The sequence below is a fragment of the Halyomorpha halys genome, unplaced genomic scaffold, assembly GCF_000696795.3.
Source record: "Halyomorpha halys isolate HHAL.00 unplaced genomic scaffold, Hhal_1.1 Scaffold28.1, whole genome shotgun sequence".
In the NCBI taxonomy this organism is placed as follows: Eukaryota; Metazoa; Arthropoda; class Insecta; order Hemiptera; family Pentatomidae; genus Halyomorpha; species Halyomorpha halys.
This window is the reverse complement of record NW_027110130.1, coordinates 650,251-666,896: the sequence shown is the minus strand read 5'-3', so window position 1 is coordinate 666,896 and position 16,646 is coordinate 650,251. Positions and strand designations below refer to the sequence as shown.

Sequence of the window (16,646 nt, the reverse complement as noted above, 5' to 3'; positions counted from 1 at the left end):
TATGTTAGTTATTTCTAGATTATTTTCTTAGTTCTAGTTTTTGGAATTTTTTTTTTAGAATTATGAAAACTTTATTTTTAATTTACCAAAGTTCTAAAGAACGGAGCTACTCCCCATATGCCAATGCCAATAAATAATGCTAGTTTTTGAATTTTTTTTTAGAATTCGGAAATTTTTTCATTTTAATTTACCGATATTTTGTAGAATGGAGCTACTCCCAACAATTATTTTCCCATGGAAAATTAATGAATTATGACATAAATTTAAATTTCCGGAAATAGAATTCATTTCATATAATATTTATACTCAAGAATGTGTTCACACAAAGACTAGAAAATGGATTAAAAAAATGATAATACTTATAATAGATCTGACAGAATCCTGTAGCAAATGTATTTTACATTTATACTTTTTATGTTTTCCCAATTTAGTGGACACTTCACAGGAAATGAAATATAGCACTCAAATTTTATTAATATATTTATTTTAGTAAAATACAATTACACTTTTATTTACTTATTTTATTATAATTATTAAATAATATTTTATATATTATAATAATCACAATTATTTAAAGTAAATAAAAGGAAAATTGATAGTTTTTACTTATTCTCAAATACAAAATATAGTTATAGACTCCTAATCTCAGGGCGGGTTTTCTAGACAATCAGCACACATAACTTCTAATAACACTTAAACTATATTAATAGTTACTTGTACAAATGTATTTGAATTCTAAATAGAGCGAAACTAACCAATCATATATTCTTCTATGATGACTGATGGTTTTCTTTGTTTTCTATCTCATAAACAAGCACTTGTTGTAAACAAAGCATTTGATTCTCTAACAGTTTTCAACACATCTCATCCACCGGCGATCCAAACAAAGAATCACTTATTCTTCTTGGATGATTCTAGATGGCTCTCCACAGACAAAGGGTGGTCCTCACCAACTATTCCTGGAAACATCCAGTACCCCCACCTTCCAAACAAACAGTGATCCAAGCAAAGCTTTGTTCCTTTCCCTTGTCAAGATGTTCGATCCCAACATCGATTGTAACACAACGGTTTTGAGTTTTTGCTTGTGATTTTCTTAATGAATATTATTCTTTAACACTTATTATCGACTTCTATTTTTTCTTAAATCTACTGTAATTACAATCATGATGGGAAGATAATTGAAGTTTTAAATATTTTAATTTGCTCAACATGGCAGCGATTCTACCGACTTCAGAATGGCACCGCCATCTTGGCTTTGTACAATATTGAAATGATAACACAAAATAAAAACCATTTACTCAAAAAGAGGATGCGGTCAAAAGAGAAACAAAAAAATAGTTAACCATCTTCTTTATAAATTAAATAATGTTTTATTTAATTATACTTTTTATTTAAGAAATGATAATTTATATTATTAGTAATTGATGATATGATTGACTTGAGATAGCTAAAATAAGATATGTAAACATCATTCCCCATGCTTACAGTATGCAACTCCGACTTTTAATTTTCAATATATTTTAATTCAAATGTTCAAAAACTCGTTATCATTCCATTTTTTGGTGCATTTTTTCCATTTATTACTTTTTAACTCGGTGTAGCATCTAGATACAATTTGAATTATAGCTCATTACTAAACAATGAAATACTAAACATTTCCTTCAATTATAGTATGCAACCCCGATTTTTAGTTTTCAAGATATTTTCATCTAAATGACACATAGAGTATTGCTACCCCCAACTACTATCATTTCATCTCGAGCATTCCTCGTGAAAAAAAATCAATTTACTCTTGTAAAATTTTTTTTTGTTCTAAAATGTCACTAAAGAAGTTGAATAAAAAAAAATTCACCAAAAAGTGATCACCTTCCAAACCCTTCATCAATTGAAATTCAATTCAAATCAATTTTTGAAATATTCTCCTATCTTTACTAAACTTAGAAATGTGTGTAAAAGAGCTGAAGTCATCAAGAGATAACTGGAATTTTTTTTTTTAAGTTCAGGATTTTGGTATTTTTTATAATTCTGAGCAATATTCAATATATATATAATAAATAAAAACACAAGTTTGAATTGAAAGGTTAAAAGAAAAAATGGATTAACTACACTATTCAATGTAATGTAAATATATACCTTTGTTCCGATTACTAACTGAAGTGGAATTTCAGATGGTAGATCTTTACAGGAATTTATATCGGCTGGTTTCCTCTGTTGAAGCTGCCTTATTCTCGACCTTTTGCGATCAAGTTCCCTACGTTCCTCTTCAAAAAAAGCCTAAAATTGGGTTAAGATTAGAATCTAATTATCAAGCATTGAGAGGGCAAGAATACATAAATACAAATTTTTAATAATACCTGAGAACATCTTCTTGGTTTGCCCATCATACGCCTCATCCTACACCATTCAACCCTAGTTAGCATATATGTTTTTAATTGTGGAAAAGATTCTTTAAGACAGATGGTGAAATCATTTTCACCCCCAAAAAGAGCGCTAAAATCAAATAATACAATAGTTAGAAGCTTTAAAATATTGTAAAAATATTTAATTATAAATTCTCGATGAGCGTACCTGTCAATATTACTATAAAACCATTCATAACAAACCCATTTGTGAGCTTTTGGGAGTTTCAAAAGGTTCCTAAGTCTCATCGCAATTTTCTGTCCCACTTTTCGATCACCACTGTAAAAATAAAATAAAGAGTAAAAGTATTAGTATTACATTAAAATAAAACAATTATAAGATAATGCTAAGGATAAAAATGTGTATTTATTTTTTATTTAGTCTGATTTAAGAACAGACCAAATTAATTACCTTACTATTAATTTTTTTTATCCAAAATAGTGAATATTAAAAAAAATGGCAAAAACTGAAGGCAATAGTTTCATGAGAAAATAAAAACTGGTAAATTCTTATCGTTTATGACTTTAAGAAATATAACTGATTTTTCAATTATTTATTTATTTTTTCATTAAAATGGAAAGAGTTGTTTCAAGTTGTGAGGATACAAACAATAACAGATATATATGACAAATCTAAAACTACTGTTATATACTTTCTAGCTGTAAATATTTGATAGAGAATGATTAATTCCAAAAAAGTTGATGCACCTCAAAAATGGAATTTGAAATATTGACTAGTGATGAGCAATGGAGATAATTTCTCGCTGGCTTTACTCCATATCCTTTTTTTTTTAAAGTAAGATTAAAAAGAATAGAAAAAGATTAAAGAATAAAATCAATAAGAAAAAAAAGAATCATATATTATTAATTTACTTACTATACCCATACATTAGGTTGGTGCATATGAAATGTCGGATTTTTAATAAAAACCACATATCTTTTTTCACAAGCTGTTTATTTAATCAAACTATGTTCCATTTGATGATTGGAAAAGTTTGTCGGGGGGTGCGGTCAGCAAAGAACAACATAAATAAACAAAACTACATTCATTTATTTTATGCCGACGTTTCGACCTGAGTTTCAGGTCTTCATCAGGGATTATGGTGTAGAAGGTAGGCCTCCAACTGCGCCAGTTATAGGCGATCTACAGTCAACTATCTACACCTCATTATGTTCCATTTGCTTCATTATATTTTTCCCAGCGGGACTTTGAAGCATAGATACCTGTCTTGAAAAAAAATCTGATCTTTAGAATCAATAAATTCAGATATTGGATTTTCAGGCTGCCTTCATTTTTATATTGTTTAACACGTCAAAACAGATATAAATGTTTAAAAAAATGAAAGTTCCTTGGCAAGATCCGGTGAATAGGCTGGGTGCTACAAAACTTCATATTTCAATTAATTTAATTTCCCACTTGTTCTGTGTGATGTATGCGACCGTTCTGGCCTACTAATACCTAATATATAAAATAACCTAATATTATACAAATAATAAGCAATTGCCTAAGTAGTCTTAGTATACTGTATGTGTACAGCAACCCAATGCAGTTGAGCAGCACTGCTTTTTGAATATAAGTGTTTCTCTCTATTTGTATTTTTATTTTCCCCATATTGAAGGAAGATTTGTATTTTTTGTTTGACTTTTTCATTTACCACTTTGTCTTCTCAACTTAGTTAAAAGTAATAAAAAGAATATGGAAAACTCAATGACCATTCACATAGTATGTTTTATGGCAGAGTTGGGCAGAAATAATTACATAAGTAATTTAATTATATCTTCAATGATATGCTTCAGTTGCAGTAAAATTACATTAGGATAACCAATAAATGACCCAAAACATCAAAAATTGGTGGTTTTAAAGAAAAAATACACTGAAGTAATAGTAAGACATAATTATAATTACTGTAATTGTGTAAAATCAATTTCAATTACTGTTATTGTGATCCTCAATTACAATTACTTCTTGTCGCAAGTATAATCACAACTTTGTAGTTTATTCCTTGACTCTCAATAATTGCAATTACAATTACATGTAATTTCCGAACATGTCTTAGGAGCAGAAATCCTAAAAGTTAAAAGGAATCGATATTTTCGATCATAAAATTTATTTTTAGCATCTTTGAAAACATATAAATAAATGCCAACTCACAATCTATAGCTGGATATTATTTTTATATTTCGGAGCCATTAAAAAACAGATTTTTCAATTACTTTGGCTCAGCTTGTAATTGTGGTTCCACAATTATAATTACAGTAGTTCACCCAGTAATTGAAATTACAATTGTAACACTACATAATAGAATCTATTCTTTATATTTAAAAGTAGAGTATTAATAGTTTTATGAGCAAAAAAATCCCTATTATTTAAATAGGTATTATCACCAATAAGGAAAAACTGCATAACTCACTTATAAGGAAACCAGTAGGGATAAGAGGAAAGCATTGAAAGGAAAGATTGGGTATCATAGAAAATTCATCAGGATAAAAAGACAAAAATTTTATGGGTTCTTCAGTTTTTGCCAACCAATGGAAGGTAAGGTTTATCAAAAAGGTTAAACAAGAATTTCCTGAAAATTTGGCTATACCAAGCATTTTTACAACCCTCTTCTCCATAGTCTTTCTGAATGAGCTTAGAAATTTATTCATTCATTCTCAATGTTACCATTATTTTCCTAAAACATTCATGAACTAGATTCCATTTCCCATCAAATGCAGGATGAGAAAAAAAAAACAATAATAAAAATCAATAATTTTTTTTTAATAAATAAGTAGTTATATAGAAGTGGATATAGTTAACTTTAAATGTAAGTTAAGGAAAAGTTTTGGGAAATTTTAGAGTCCAACTATATTGATAATATACATAACAAGTGAGGTGGGATCCATCAGAAATATTAAAAGATCTGTAAAATGGTAATCATTTGACAAAAAAGGCTCATAACAATAGACATTTCTTGATAAACACTATTCATATTGAACATATTTTCCCAGTCGGTTATAAACTATTGATACTCCTACATAAAGCTAAAGAGGTCCGATTATCTTTTATATTTAACATCCGGTTTCACAAATCAGATTTAAAAAGTATTAAATCTCTTCCAGTTCATAAAATGCAATTTTACAAACACTATTACAATATATTTTGCTAAATTGTACATAAGTTCTAATAATGTTTTTAATAATACTTATGCACAGTAAAGAAATGGTTCAAACTAATTGCTTTTATTTCATGAATATCCTTAGAACATTTCTGTTGAAAGAATATAATGTCACCTCTTATGTTTAAGTTATAAATGTGAAAAATCCGAATATTAAATTAGTTAGATTTAATAATATACCAAAAGCATTTTTCCAAAATAAATTTGGATCAACATACATCAAGAGGATTTTAAGAAGAAAACTTAGGATGAAAAATAACTTTGACTTAAGTCGCCAGAACTTTAATTTAACATATTTATTATCAGTTGAGGGATGTAATAGTACATTTAAATTATATACATTGCATTATTGTAAATTACATGGGCACGGATAAAAATAATAATTCACTATATAGAACAAATTAATAGCAACCAAAAATGTGAAAATGAAACTGCTCTCAGAAACAATTGAATCTATTAAAACCATTAAATACACACAAACACATGTTCTACAACATCTGAATAAGTATAAAATCATAATTTTAAAAAAGTTATATTAATAAAAATATAATAGTAGTTTGGTTATCCTTTAAAGTTTAATAAATTTTAAACCCCTATCTCCTTAAAATGATATCCCTATATTGTTATAAATAGACTAATAACAAAAAACATTGATTTTAGACGATACTACAATGAATAATAAATTCATTATCTTTTTAACTAACCTTTCAACCTTAGTTGGAATTGGATCTGCTTGTTCTTTGGGTTTCCTTCCTCTTTTACCAGGTGTTTTGACCCGTGACTTTTTTTCCAAAGCCCGAGGAACAACTGAAGTACTAGTAACATCATCATCATAGAATAATCTATTTCTTTTTCTAATCCTTGCCGGCTAGAGAAGAAACAACATAAATAAACATTGAGATTAAGTACATTTCTAAATAGTTGTAAACATCAAATATCATACACATAAATAAGGACATCATAAATATAAATCATTATCCAATTAAGCTTAAACATCGTTGTAAGAACCTTTGTCACTGTAAGATCTGTAGAAGATTAAGAGTAAATTTATCCAATCATCTCGAAGATAAACCAAAAGCTTAGGCTTGTATTCAAACTTTCATAGCTCAATTACAATATGATTGTATAAATACTCAAGTCAGAATAGAAATTTTCTCATTTAAATAATTATGCATCATTTTATTATTGTAGCATAAGTTCAGAAACAAACAACTTGTAAACAATATACTAATTTTGATGAATAACATTTGAGATGAGTATTCATTCTTCCTAAGATCTCAATCCGAAAACTACATACTATAGAATTATAGGTTTCTCACCATTCCTCTACGATTCAAAACTGGTTGAGATGCTTGAGGTTTTGGAGGAGGAAGATCACCAACACGATGAAGACCAAGAGAAGCAGGACCAAATTCTTCCATTGGTTCCTCTGGAGAATCACTCGAAACTATCCCATTTTTAAAAGACAGTAATGCTTCAGATGCATCTACAATACAAAAATCATGAATTAAGTATGATAGTAAAACACTCAACAGCCATTAAAACAATACAAAACACTTTACACTTAATTCTTTCTTCTTCATCTTGCATTCTTGATAAACTCTGCATTTCTTAAGATTAGTTATTGAATTGAAACATTTCAAAAATTTATTAACATAAAAGTAAAATTAATAAATCACAAAAAGTATTAAAACGATAACAACGACTTTTGAATTATTAAAAGAGCAAGAAGTTTACTGACTTTAAAACGTTACTTAAAAGAAACAAGAAATAACATTTAAAATAAGGTAACACTTCAAATTTAAAATCTTTCCATTGGACACAACAGTCAGGTACACTGATTGCTTAACACATAAATACATAACCTAGCTTGTAGGAAAATATAAATTTAGATATACGCTGACAGCCATAATTAGGAGAACCCAATTTATCTAGTCAAAAATTTCAAATAACCTCTTTATCTATGATATTTAAAGCATATAAATATTCAACAACACAGGTGAACTAAAAAAGAGATTAAATAGAATTCAGAAATTCTTTGGTCCCGCCCATTGGAGTAGAGGAATTTGAAATTTATAAATCTAATTCGAAATAGTAAGATTTGTCTTATCGAACTACAATTTATCTAGGGACTTAAAATGTCTAAAAATGCCCTAGTAATTTAGCAAAATAATTATAGATTTAATTTCAAAAGCTATCGATTCAGTTTAATTTTGTATTAACTTTAAAATAATAATAGTAAATACAAATAAACTCACTTTCAAGTTCGTCCGCCATGTTGACGTAAACTTTGATATCTACCAAGCTTGCTAAACTTATAGAAAAAAAATTCAAATTTCGTGAATAATAAAAATATTTCCACATTTTCATTTTTATAAATATATAATAATTCAATTTTATATTATACTTGTAGTTTAATTAAAGAAAGTTTATAGTATACAACTATTGATGACTATATAGTTTTGTTATCAGTTTCTGGTGTATTATCACTTCCTAGTATTCAAACTTTGATTTTGTTGTGACTAATAACAATTTGTTATTGGGAGTGTGTAATTTGTTTAATTAAGCCATTTTGATAATGATCGATATTTTGCAGATTTTTGAGTAAAAATACTGAATATTTTCAGTGTAATAATTTTAATTTTGTTGAAATGAATTATAATTTTGAATTAATATTACTTCTTTCAAGTAATTTTCTTATATATCAAGGTGAATCAACAAGATTTAAGGATCTTAAAAATAAAGCTAAAGAATTAACTGAATATCTAGCAGTGGTTGATGCTTGTCGCACTAAACAAAAGCTTATTACTTCTGATAGAAATGAGGAATTTGAATTAGTTGAAACCTTTATTAATACAACTCTCACACTGGCTTGCCATTATTGGTATTTTTCTGGAAAATCAATATTAATTTTTAATTAGAAATAAATATAATGCTTTTTATCATTTTAGTGAAGATAATGATGATGATGTTCCAAAATTGTGGTATCGCCAGAGTCGGTTTCGAGACAGCAATATTACAGAAGTTGATCTTGGAATGGAAGATGAGCTTTCAAGTAATCGGGTATATATGACACCTGATCATACATTAGTCTTTAATCGAACAATTGAAGAAGATGCTGCATTGTACTACTGTAGTGGTCGTCTTGGAGAAGACCAAAGCTTTAAATATAACTATTTAGTCGATAGTTAGTATTCTATTTAATTATGTCTATTTATTATTATGATTATTTATTAATTTGCATTTTTTTAACATATAGTTGTCAATGCATCTGCTGCAAGGGTAACTATAGGAAATTTGAAAGATTGGGCAGGCTATGAAGAAAAATCATTCTCTCATATTAACAATAAATTTGCAACCTCAAACAGATCTGATTATACGGATATTAGGTCAAAAGATATTCTTGTAGGAGTTGTTGGGAGATGGCAGGCATGGGGACCATGTGATGGGTGTAGGAAAATAAGAATAAAAATTGCAGAGTGTCGGTTGCAGCCTTCAATAAAAGTGATATAAATTGTAATTTAATCTTTCTTATTTTACTATTTTATATATTTCTGATGTTAATTATATGTTTCAGAGTAAAAATATTACTTGGAAACATTCATTGAACGATGGTGAATCGTTTCTTATGAAGTCGTTTGAGATGTCTTGTTATTCTGTAGGTTTGCAAAAATTTTATCCGAATATATCAAAGGATTTATTAGAAATTGGCAACTTTGCAATTACTGAACCATGTTATGCCCCTTGTAAAGTTTATTCTGAATCAAAGTCATCGGCTCGTTATAGGAATACTCTTGTTCTTGAAGAAGGAGATCACTTTTCACTGGTTTGCCCTGAGTATATTTATGTTTATTTCATCTTGATACTGTATTTTTATTCTTAATTGAATAACATTTTATTTAACAAGATTTACTTTAAATTACTTAGAATTAGTTTATCTTAGTCTTTCAGTTCCAGTAGCTGCATGAGCCATAATTGCTGAGGGGCTGTATACTCTAATGGTTATCATGCACACCTCGAGTAGTAGAGGATTTTAAAGACACTACTAATACGATCTTCCTCTGTAAATGATCTTAAATTAGGAGGATACATAGTTTTTTGAGACACAGTTGATAATAAAATGTTAGATGGACTGATGATAATAAGCTCATAAGCAGTTCCATTTGAGCCTGACTTTATGTTTCATATTAGTTTAAACTATGCTAGGTATAAAAGGAATCATAAGGTAACATAAATTTTTTACAAGAGACTGATTTAATATTCTTACATGTTAAAACCTTATTTATATTACAATAAGCTAAAAATATTCATTGCTATTTGCAATGTTCTCATTTTCCTATGAATATATGTGTCGAATTTCTTTATAAGTTTTAAGGTGAAAATAGTATGCTCAATAACAGAAAAATGCTACACAATATTTCACCAAATGTATATTTTTCTTTTAAAATAATTATTATAAAAGCTCAGTGAAAAAAAGTTAGTTATTTCACTCCAATTTTTGATTAATTTAATGGAAACTATGTATACTTACTGGTCCAAATTGATGAGTCTGGCAAGGTATAGTTAGGGGGAGATAAAAAATTAGTTTTTAAAAATTAGTAGTTAGTGAATTTATTAATGTAAGAATATTTCCAACATTATTGAACATTTTGAGAAAAATGAGGAAGTGAAATTCTCAATTCTTTTGTTATTGTAATTTGTTTAAACATGATAAAGAGAATGGAAGCATAAACCTTAAGCATTTCCCATAAAAAAAATTCTAGTCTAACGAAGAATTACTTTAAAATCTCTCTTGTTTTTTTTAAGTGAGGAGGGGAAATTGTAGTCCACAGTTCAGTTTACCTACAAAGACTACCTAAGCAATTAGCTGATTGTCTGACTCGTGATCTAGAATAATCCAAGGGGCTACCCACTGCTGTCTCTTCCCATCTCAGCCATCAAGCCGTGTTCTCCTCCAAGCTACGTCTTTAAACATTTTCTGTGAAGGAGTGAAAGAAAAATGACTGGACCTGCAGTTTTTATTATATTTCTTTTTACTAACTACAGTAAATAATGAGGCACATTTTTTAATGAAATCCTCAAATAATATCTGACAAAATCAGACAGTGAATAGAAGCAATCAATGTTTTTAGTTCCTTACCTATCAATCAATTTTTTTTATTGAAAACAAATTTAAAGTCCCTTACTTAGAGGATCACAAATGGTGAGGGAGTAAAGAAACGATCTTTTTTAATATATGTATAAATAATTGACTGTATAATTTCAAGTTATGAAGAAGGCCTGGGGTGCAGTCAAAAGAGCAAAAAATAGTTAACAACTGTTTATTTGCTGATGTTTCGCCCCACTTAGTTAGTACTACTTAGCCCCACTCATCAGTACTGTTCAAGTAAAGAACTTTCGAGACTTTGATGCAAGTCTGACCATATTCTTCATAATGAAATATAGCCTCCAGAGCAGAAGAAAAGGAGTGGAATAGTTCTGACTGGCTCATATTAGAGCTTGAAATTGGACCAGGCATATGATTTGCATATTCAGCTAATGACCCATACACCTCTATGTATACTTCATACGTACTGAAATTTCTGTAATTTAATCCTTTAAATTTTAATAATTTACTTAGTTAAGTTACTAATAATATTTTAGGAGTTATTGGCTATAAATCTAAAACATATGGTGGCCATTATTATAAACATAAGGCCTATGCACATCTTGGGGGTGGTCAAATTTTTACCATTGTCATCTTTTTCAAACAGTTTTAAATCAGAATCCATTGAAAGAAACTAGTGTACAATTACTTGACTATATTTATTAGAAGATAGATACCTATGGACCTATGCTACTCTCTCATGTGTACACAAAGGTGTATCAAATGTACAAGATCAAAGGATCTCGTACTCCTATAATTGTCCTTGTTTTCTTGCCCTGATGAAGACCTGCAATCTGGATTGAAAGCTATTCTACCAATAAAAATGTTTTGATTATTTTGAGATTCTTTTTGGCCACCGACTTAACCACCTTTTCCCTCATTATCATGCCCTCTTATTTTAAGTTCTTTAAATTTAACTTTAAATAAAACTTATTTTATTAATTTTACGCATGATTTACTTGAGAAGTGAGGAAGGAGTGCATTTAGCTTGTTAATAATAATTTAAATATGAAAGTTATTTATTTATAATCTTTAAATTTCTTTCTTGAGACTGGCAATTGTTTACTAAATAATTCAAAAACACTATCCAAAATTATAGTCTCAAAACATTTATTTCATTCACACGTCCAACGTTTCGGCCAATTCGGCCATCTTCAGGGTCAATCTTAAATTACTATGAGACATATCATTTAACCATTTAAAAAAAACTCCATACAGGCTATTCTGCCCAGGTCAAAACATTTATATCTAATATGTCAAAAATACATTAAAAATCACAGTCAAATTATTTCTCTTTTATCACTATTTATACACTTTTATTACAACTTTATTACAATAAAAGTGTATAAATAGTGATAAAAGAGAAATAATTTGACTGTGATTTTTAATGTATTTTTGACATATTAGATATAAATGTTTTGACCTGGGCAGAATAGCCTGTATGGAGTTTTTTTTAAATGGTTAAATGATATGTCTCATAGTAATTTAAGATTGACCCTGAAGATGGCCGAATTGGCCGAAACGTTGGACGTGTGAATGAAATAAATGTTTTGAGACTATAATTTTGGATAGTGTTTTTGAATTATTTAGTAAATGAAAGTTATATCAAATATAATTGTGAAAACATAAAGAGGATATTAGATTATTAAGCTGGGTATCAATGTAAAAAAAAAATTAAATAAAAAAATTTGGTTTTAGAGTTAATCCGAAAAGTGAAGTGGTGTGGGAGAAAAACGGCGTTGCAATAAGTCCAAATATACAAGGAGGTAATCTTCTAATAGATTCTTTTTCCAATTTATATATAATCACTGCTACATCTGATGAAGAAGCCAATTATACTTGCTTTGTCGATGATGTTAAAATGCAAGTAGTAAATGTTTTTGTACGTCAAAAACTAGTCATCACAAGCGATGGTACAGTACTCTTAAGTCAATGTTTATTTTCATACTTAAAACTTAGATTTATGAACTTAAATTATATTCATTACAAAGGACATCGCTGTCTCAGTATAACATCTTAAAAAACAGTTATTTTGAAATATGTATGCAATCTTATCAATAAGGGTAAGATCTATACGATAAAACACAGAATATCTCATAAAGGCTAATTAAAAAAAAAATTTCAAGATATTACAGTTTTGAACTGTATAGATCTTACCATTATTACAATCATATCTTAAAATAAACATTTTTTGAGATGTCACACTGTTGAACTGGGACAGTGAAATATGCAGTATTGCCAATAAAAAAGAACTCTAGCATATGAAATTCATCTTATCCATAAAAAAATGGTAACATATGTTTGATAATTTTTTATATTAGTTTTGTGCTCACTGTTTTACTATTTGTCCATCTTAACTTCAAGTTATAACTTCTGTTTAAACTCATCTGCTTTATTTTAAATATTTATTTATCTCTTATTTGTCATCATTATCATAATCATTTGATCCCCTTTACTGCTAGCGCAGTGTGGGGTTTCAATTTGCAGAGTCTAGACCAGATATTACTCAGGAAACCCCTTCGAAACAAACAAAATATCCTTCCAGCTGCATTGATTCTTTGAGAAACTTCCTTATCAATGTAGCCGCTTTTGTTGACATGAGCACCTAGATATTTGGAATTCCGGACCTCCTCTAGTCTTTCTCCATTCGCTCTGATCCCCCTCATTATTCTCTGGGGTTTCTTTCCTATCCTCATACATTTGGTCTTTTCCGGATTAATTTTCATGTTTATTGAGGCCATCTCCTCTTGCAGAACATTTATGTTGTATTAGAGGTCTTGGTCATTGGAAGCCAGCAAAACCAGGTCATCCGCAAAAGCCAACAGTATTGCTTTATCGAGGAATACTATGAAGAGCAGTGAACTGAGGCAACAACCTTGACGAATACCTTATTTTGTCTCGAATTCAAGTGACATGTGGTTTCTATTTGTTATATATTTAATTTAAAATAACCAAAATTGATGCTTCCTTATATGTTAATATCAATTTAGAGATTCTTAAGGAATGTTTTCTTCTCATTTTTCTACTCTTTTTGTATATTTTTACTCAATTGTACATTACATGAGGAGAATATCGTTGGGGATGCAATCAGTGAAGAACACATATATATATCCTTTTATTCATTGCTTGTTATCTTGTTTTTTGTTCTTGGCCCTGATGAAGGCTAGAAATTCTGGCTGAAATGTTTGGCACTATTAAATAAGTTTTTACTTTTTTACAAAATTAACTATTTGGGAATATGTTAACGATAAGTTCTGTTTATTTGTTTTTAAATTGACTGAAGAAGGTTCTATTTGGATATAGAAGCTTTCAGAGATAAGCCTTTTGTCATTTTTACGAACTGTGGCAATTATAGATATATTGTCAAAGTTAAAGAAATGGTTTAATTATAGAGAATGTTCTGAAAGTTTCGAGGCAGGATAATTATTTGAGGAAACAGAATATTAATGTTGTTTGAGGTGACCTTTTAAGAGGTTTTTTGTTTCGCCGATGTAAACAGAATTACAATTGGGAGTGGAGCTAGCGATGCAGTATACGACGTGTGATCTGTGTAGAAGAGGAATAGGGTCTTTAAGTTGGAAGTAGATATTAGAAAGTTACATTACTTTATTTTTATCTATTTTCATTCTGTACAATTATTTGCTTTAATCATTCTATATATCCTTTTGTTCATTGGTTGTTATCTTGTTTTTGTTCTTAGCCCTGACGGAGGACTGAAATATTGGTGCTAATAAATAATTTTTACTTATTTTTGTTCTTCACTGATCGCACCCAAACCATCTTCTAATATATATTATACACGGTCAGCAATGTTCTAATAATTATACATTACCTTATATTTTTTTTACTATTTATTTTTTTTTCCAGATTTTTTCAGACATTTTAAATACCTCGGCTTTATTTTTCTCTTCAGTGGTATCTTTTATAGCGCTGGAATGATTTTAGCTTGGAATAGAAGACATACTTTTAGAAAAGTAGATTTTACTAAAGTTGCTGAAGAACGATTTGCTCACTATCTCAATTTCAATCCATCAAATACTTAGAGACCTATCAGTTCCTCTAATTTTATTATTAATATTAATTTATATTCCATTCTTATATAAGTTTCGTGTATTTGTTTGTTGTACGTAATAAATAAAAATTATTTAAAGAAAGTTAAGACATGGTTTTAAAATGAATATTGTTAAATAAATTTTTCTTTTAATGAATTTATATCAATATTTGATGTTTATGGATGTAATAATTAGTAATGTAATTATAAAAATAGACTTATGCGTCCATATATTTTATTTTGTACCCACAACTACCCAGGTCGGGTAGAGTTTGTGTGTGGTTGCAGCCTTAAGCCCAGATTATTTAGTTGAGTAATATCTCTGTACCAATAAGCTCGGTAATACTGATCCCATTCTGTGTAGTGTTTTAGATTCAGGGAGGGTTTTATAACAAAAGACAGAGTATTTTCCTTAAACGGATGCCAACTGCCATCAGAAGAAAGAAAACATGGTTGTTTTATAGCAATATTGCCTTCAATTGTGATTCTTTTTTCTTTATTATATTTACAAATTGTTCAGGTTCCAAATAAACAATTTAAACCACAAATCAAATAATAAAGCTTATTTTCTACAACATATAGCTCTGTTAAACGAATGATTGAGAGGAATAAAAAACTTGTAATTTGACAGAGGCATGAGACAGCTGCAGACGATAAAATATCGGCACTCTTGTTGGTACTTTTGGAAACTTGTCCATTACTACTAGATATCAGGTATAATTTCTCTGAAGAGAACTCTATCTGAGTGAAAAATACTCAATTATATTGGTTTAAGAGCACAGATGGCTGAAGTACCTCTTATTTTGGCATAATAAAGAAAACTTAAGCCTTTCATCATGCAATATACTAGTCAAATATAATTTATAGTTAGGATTGTTTGTAAAAAAAAATTATTCTTTATTAATTGAAACAAAAGATTTATGAATATAACAGTATCTTATACTGTAAGCAAATTTGGAAGAACTATTACAAATTAATAAGATATGATAGTTGGCTGGATCTATTGTGGTTTAAGTCTTGGCCACTAGGTCAGACTTTCTGATGATTCTGAACCCCTTTCACTAGTTCTCCAACTTTTCAAAAAATCTTGTGTAGGAGGCCCTTTAAAAATTGTTCAATAGCTTGCAGATCCCCTATAATAAAAAAGAAAAGTGTATTGAATACAATATTTTTTTTTCTAACAATTATGTATTCTGAAAATGTCATGCAGTCTTTACATTATAATGGAATGTATACAGGTGCTTTGCCTGAAGCAGTTCTACTACATGTCGGCTTTGTTTTGGCCTGTGCCACTCATGTAATTTGTCTCTTATGATCAATTTCGAGATTTGTCTTGATAGTAAGTAGTGCAGAAAAAGTTGACTATGCTCAAAGATGGCTGTGAATGGAATGAGAACTCTTAGGCTGTATGTACATGCAGGTACTGAAAAGGAACTGATCAGTGAGGCATATTACCAACTAGTTTACTTGTATACTGTTATATATATATACACATATATATTTATATTTTTATTATAGGTATATAAGTTAATACTCACACTGTAATTCAGATATAAGCCACTCACTATTTTTCATTGTCTGTCATAGTGTTCAATTTGTAGATTTTATTTATTTATTTTTTTCAGTTTTATAGACATTACTTGCATATCTTATATTATACATATCTTCTTACCTACATGATATTATATTTCATCTTTCACTGTTTTCAATCTACTACCATCTAATTCCAGATTATTAATCAATTAAAAAATTTTTTTTACTATTCAGTTATCAATTTTTTTTTTCATTTATGATTCAATTCAATATTTCATATAATTCTAAATTTGTTTGTATACTATTCCCTTTCAATTGTATGTTTCTCTAAATGTTGTTGTTAACTCTTTTGTTCTATA

At 28.8% G+C, this 16,646-nt stretch overlaps 2 protein-coding genes across 4 annotated transcripts in view; one reads left to right on the top strand and one right to left on the bottom strand.

Moving 5' to 3' along the window:
* Positions 1 to 7,834, bottom strand: part of LOC106683920 (protein lin-9 homolog) — a 21,608-nt gene extending 13,774 nt beyond the window's left edge. Inside the window, exons 1-6 of one of the 2 annotated variants that reach the window (XM_067048231.1) lie at positions 7,816 to 7,834; positions 6,877 to 7,043; positions 6,262 to 6,425; positions 2,569 to 2,679; positions 2,355 to 2,490; positions 2,134 to 2,274 (exon numbers count right to left, since the gene is read on the bottom strand). In XM_067048231.1, the coding sequence (XP_066904332.1) occupies positions 2,134 to 2,274; positions 2,355 to 2,490; positions 2,569 to 2,679; positions 6,262 to 6,425; positions 6,877 to 7,043; positions 7,816 to 7,834 (738 nt within the window). Of the gene's footprint in view, positions 1 to 2,133; positions 2,275 to 2,354; positions 2,491 to 2,568; positions 2,680 to 6,261; positions 6,426 to 6,876; positions 7,044 to 7,119; positions 7,562 to 7,815 lie in introns of those variants that run through there. The other variant, XM_014425688.3, reaches the window with a different exon arrangement.
* Positions 7,835 to 8,048: 214 nt separating this feature from the next.
* On the top strand, positions 8,049 to 15,979 carry LOC106683737 (uncharacterized). 2 transcript variants are annotated; one of them, XM_014425411.2, is made up of 6 exons: positions 8,049 to 8,441; positions 8,509 to 8,744; positions 8,817 to 9,061; positions 9,135 to 9,394; positions 12,402 to 12,616; positions 14,571 to 15,979. In XM_014425411.2, the coding sequence occupies exons 1-6, from the start codon at positions 8,209 to 8,211 to the stop codon at positions 14,744 to 14,746; spliced, it is 1,365 nt and encodes a 454-aa protein (XP_014280897.1). In that variant the 5' UTR covers positions 8,049 to 8,208; the 3' UTR covers positions 14,747 to 15,979. The 2 variants fall into 2 exon arrangements, with proteins under 2 accessions (XP_014280897.1, XP_066904334.1); XM_067048233.1 differs by lacking the exon at positions 14,571 to 15,979 and having other exon boundaries at positions 9,135 to 9,383; positions 12,402 to 12,511.
* The last annotated feature ends 667 nt before the right edge of the window (positions 15,980 to 16,646 follow it).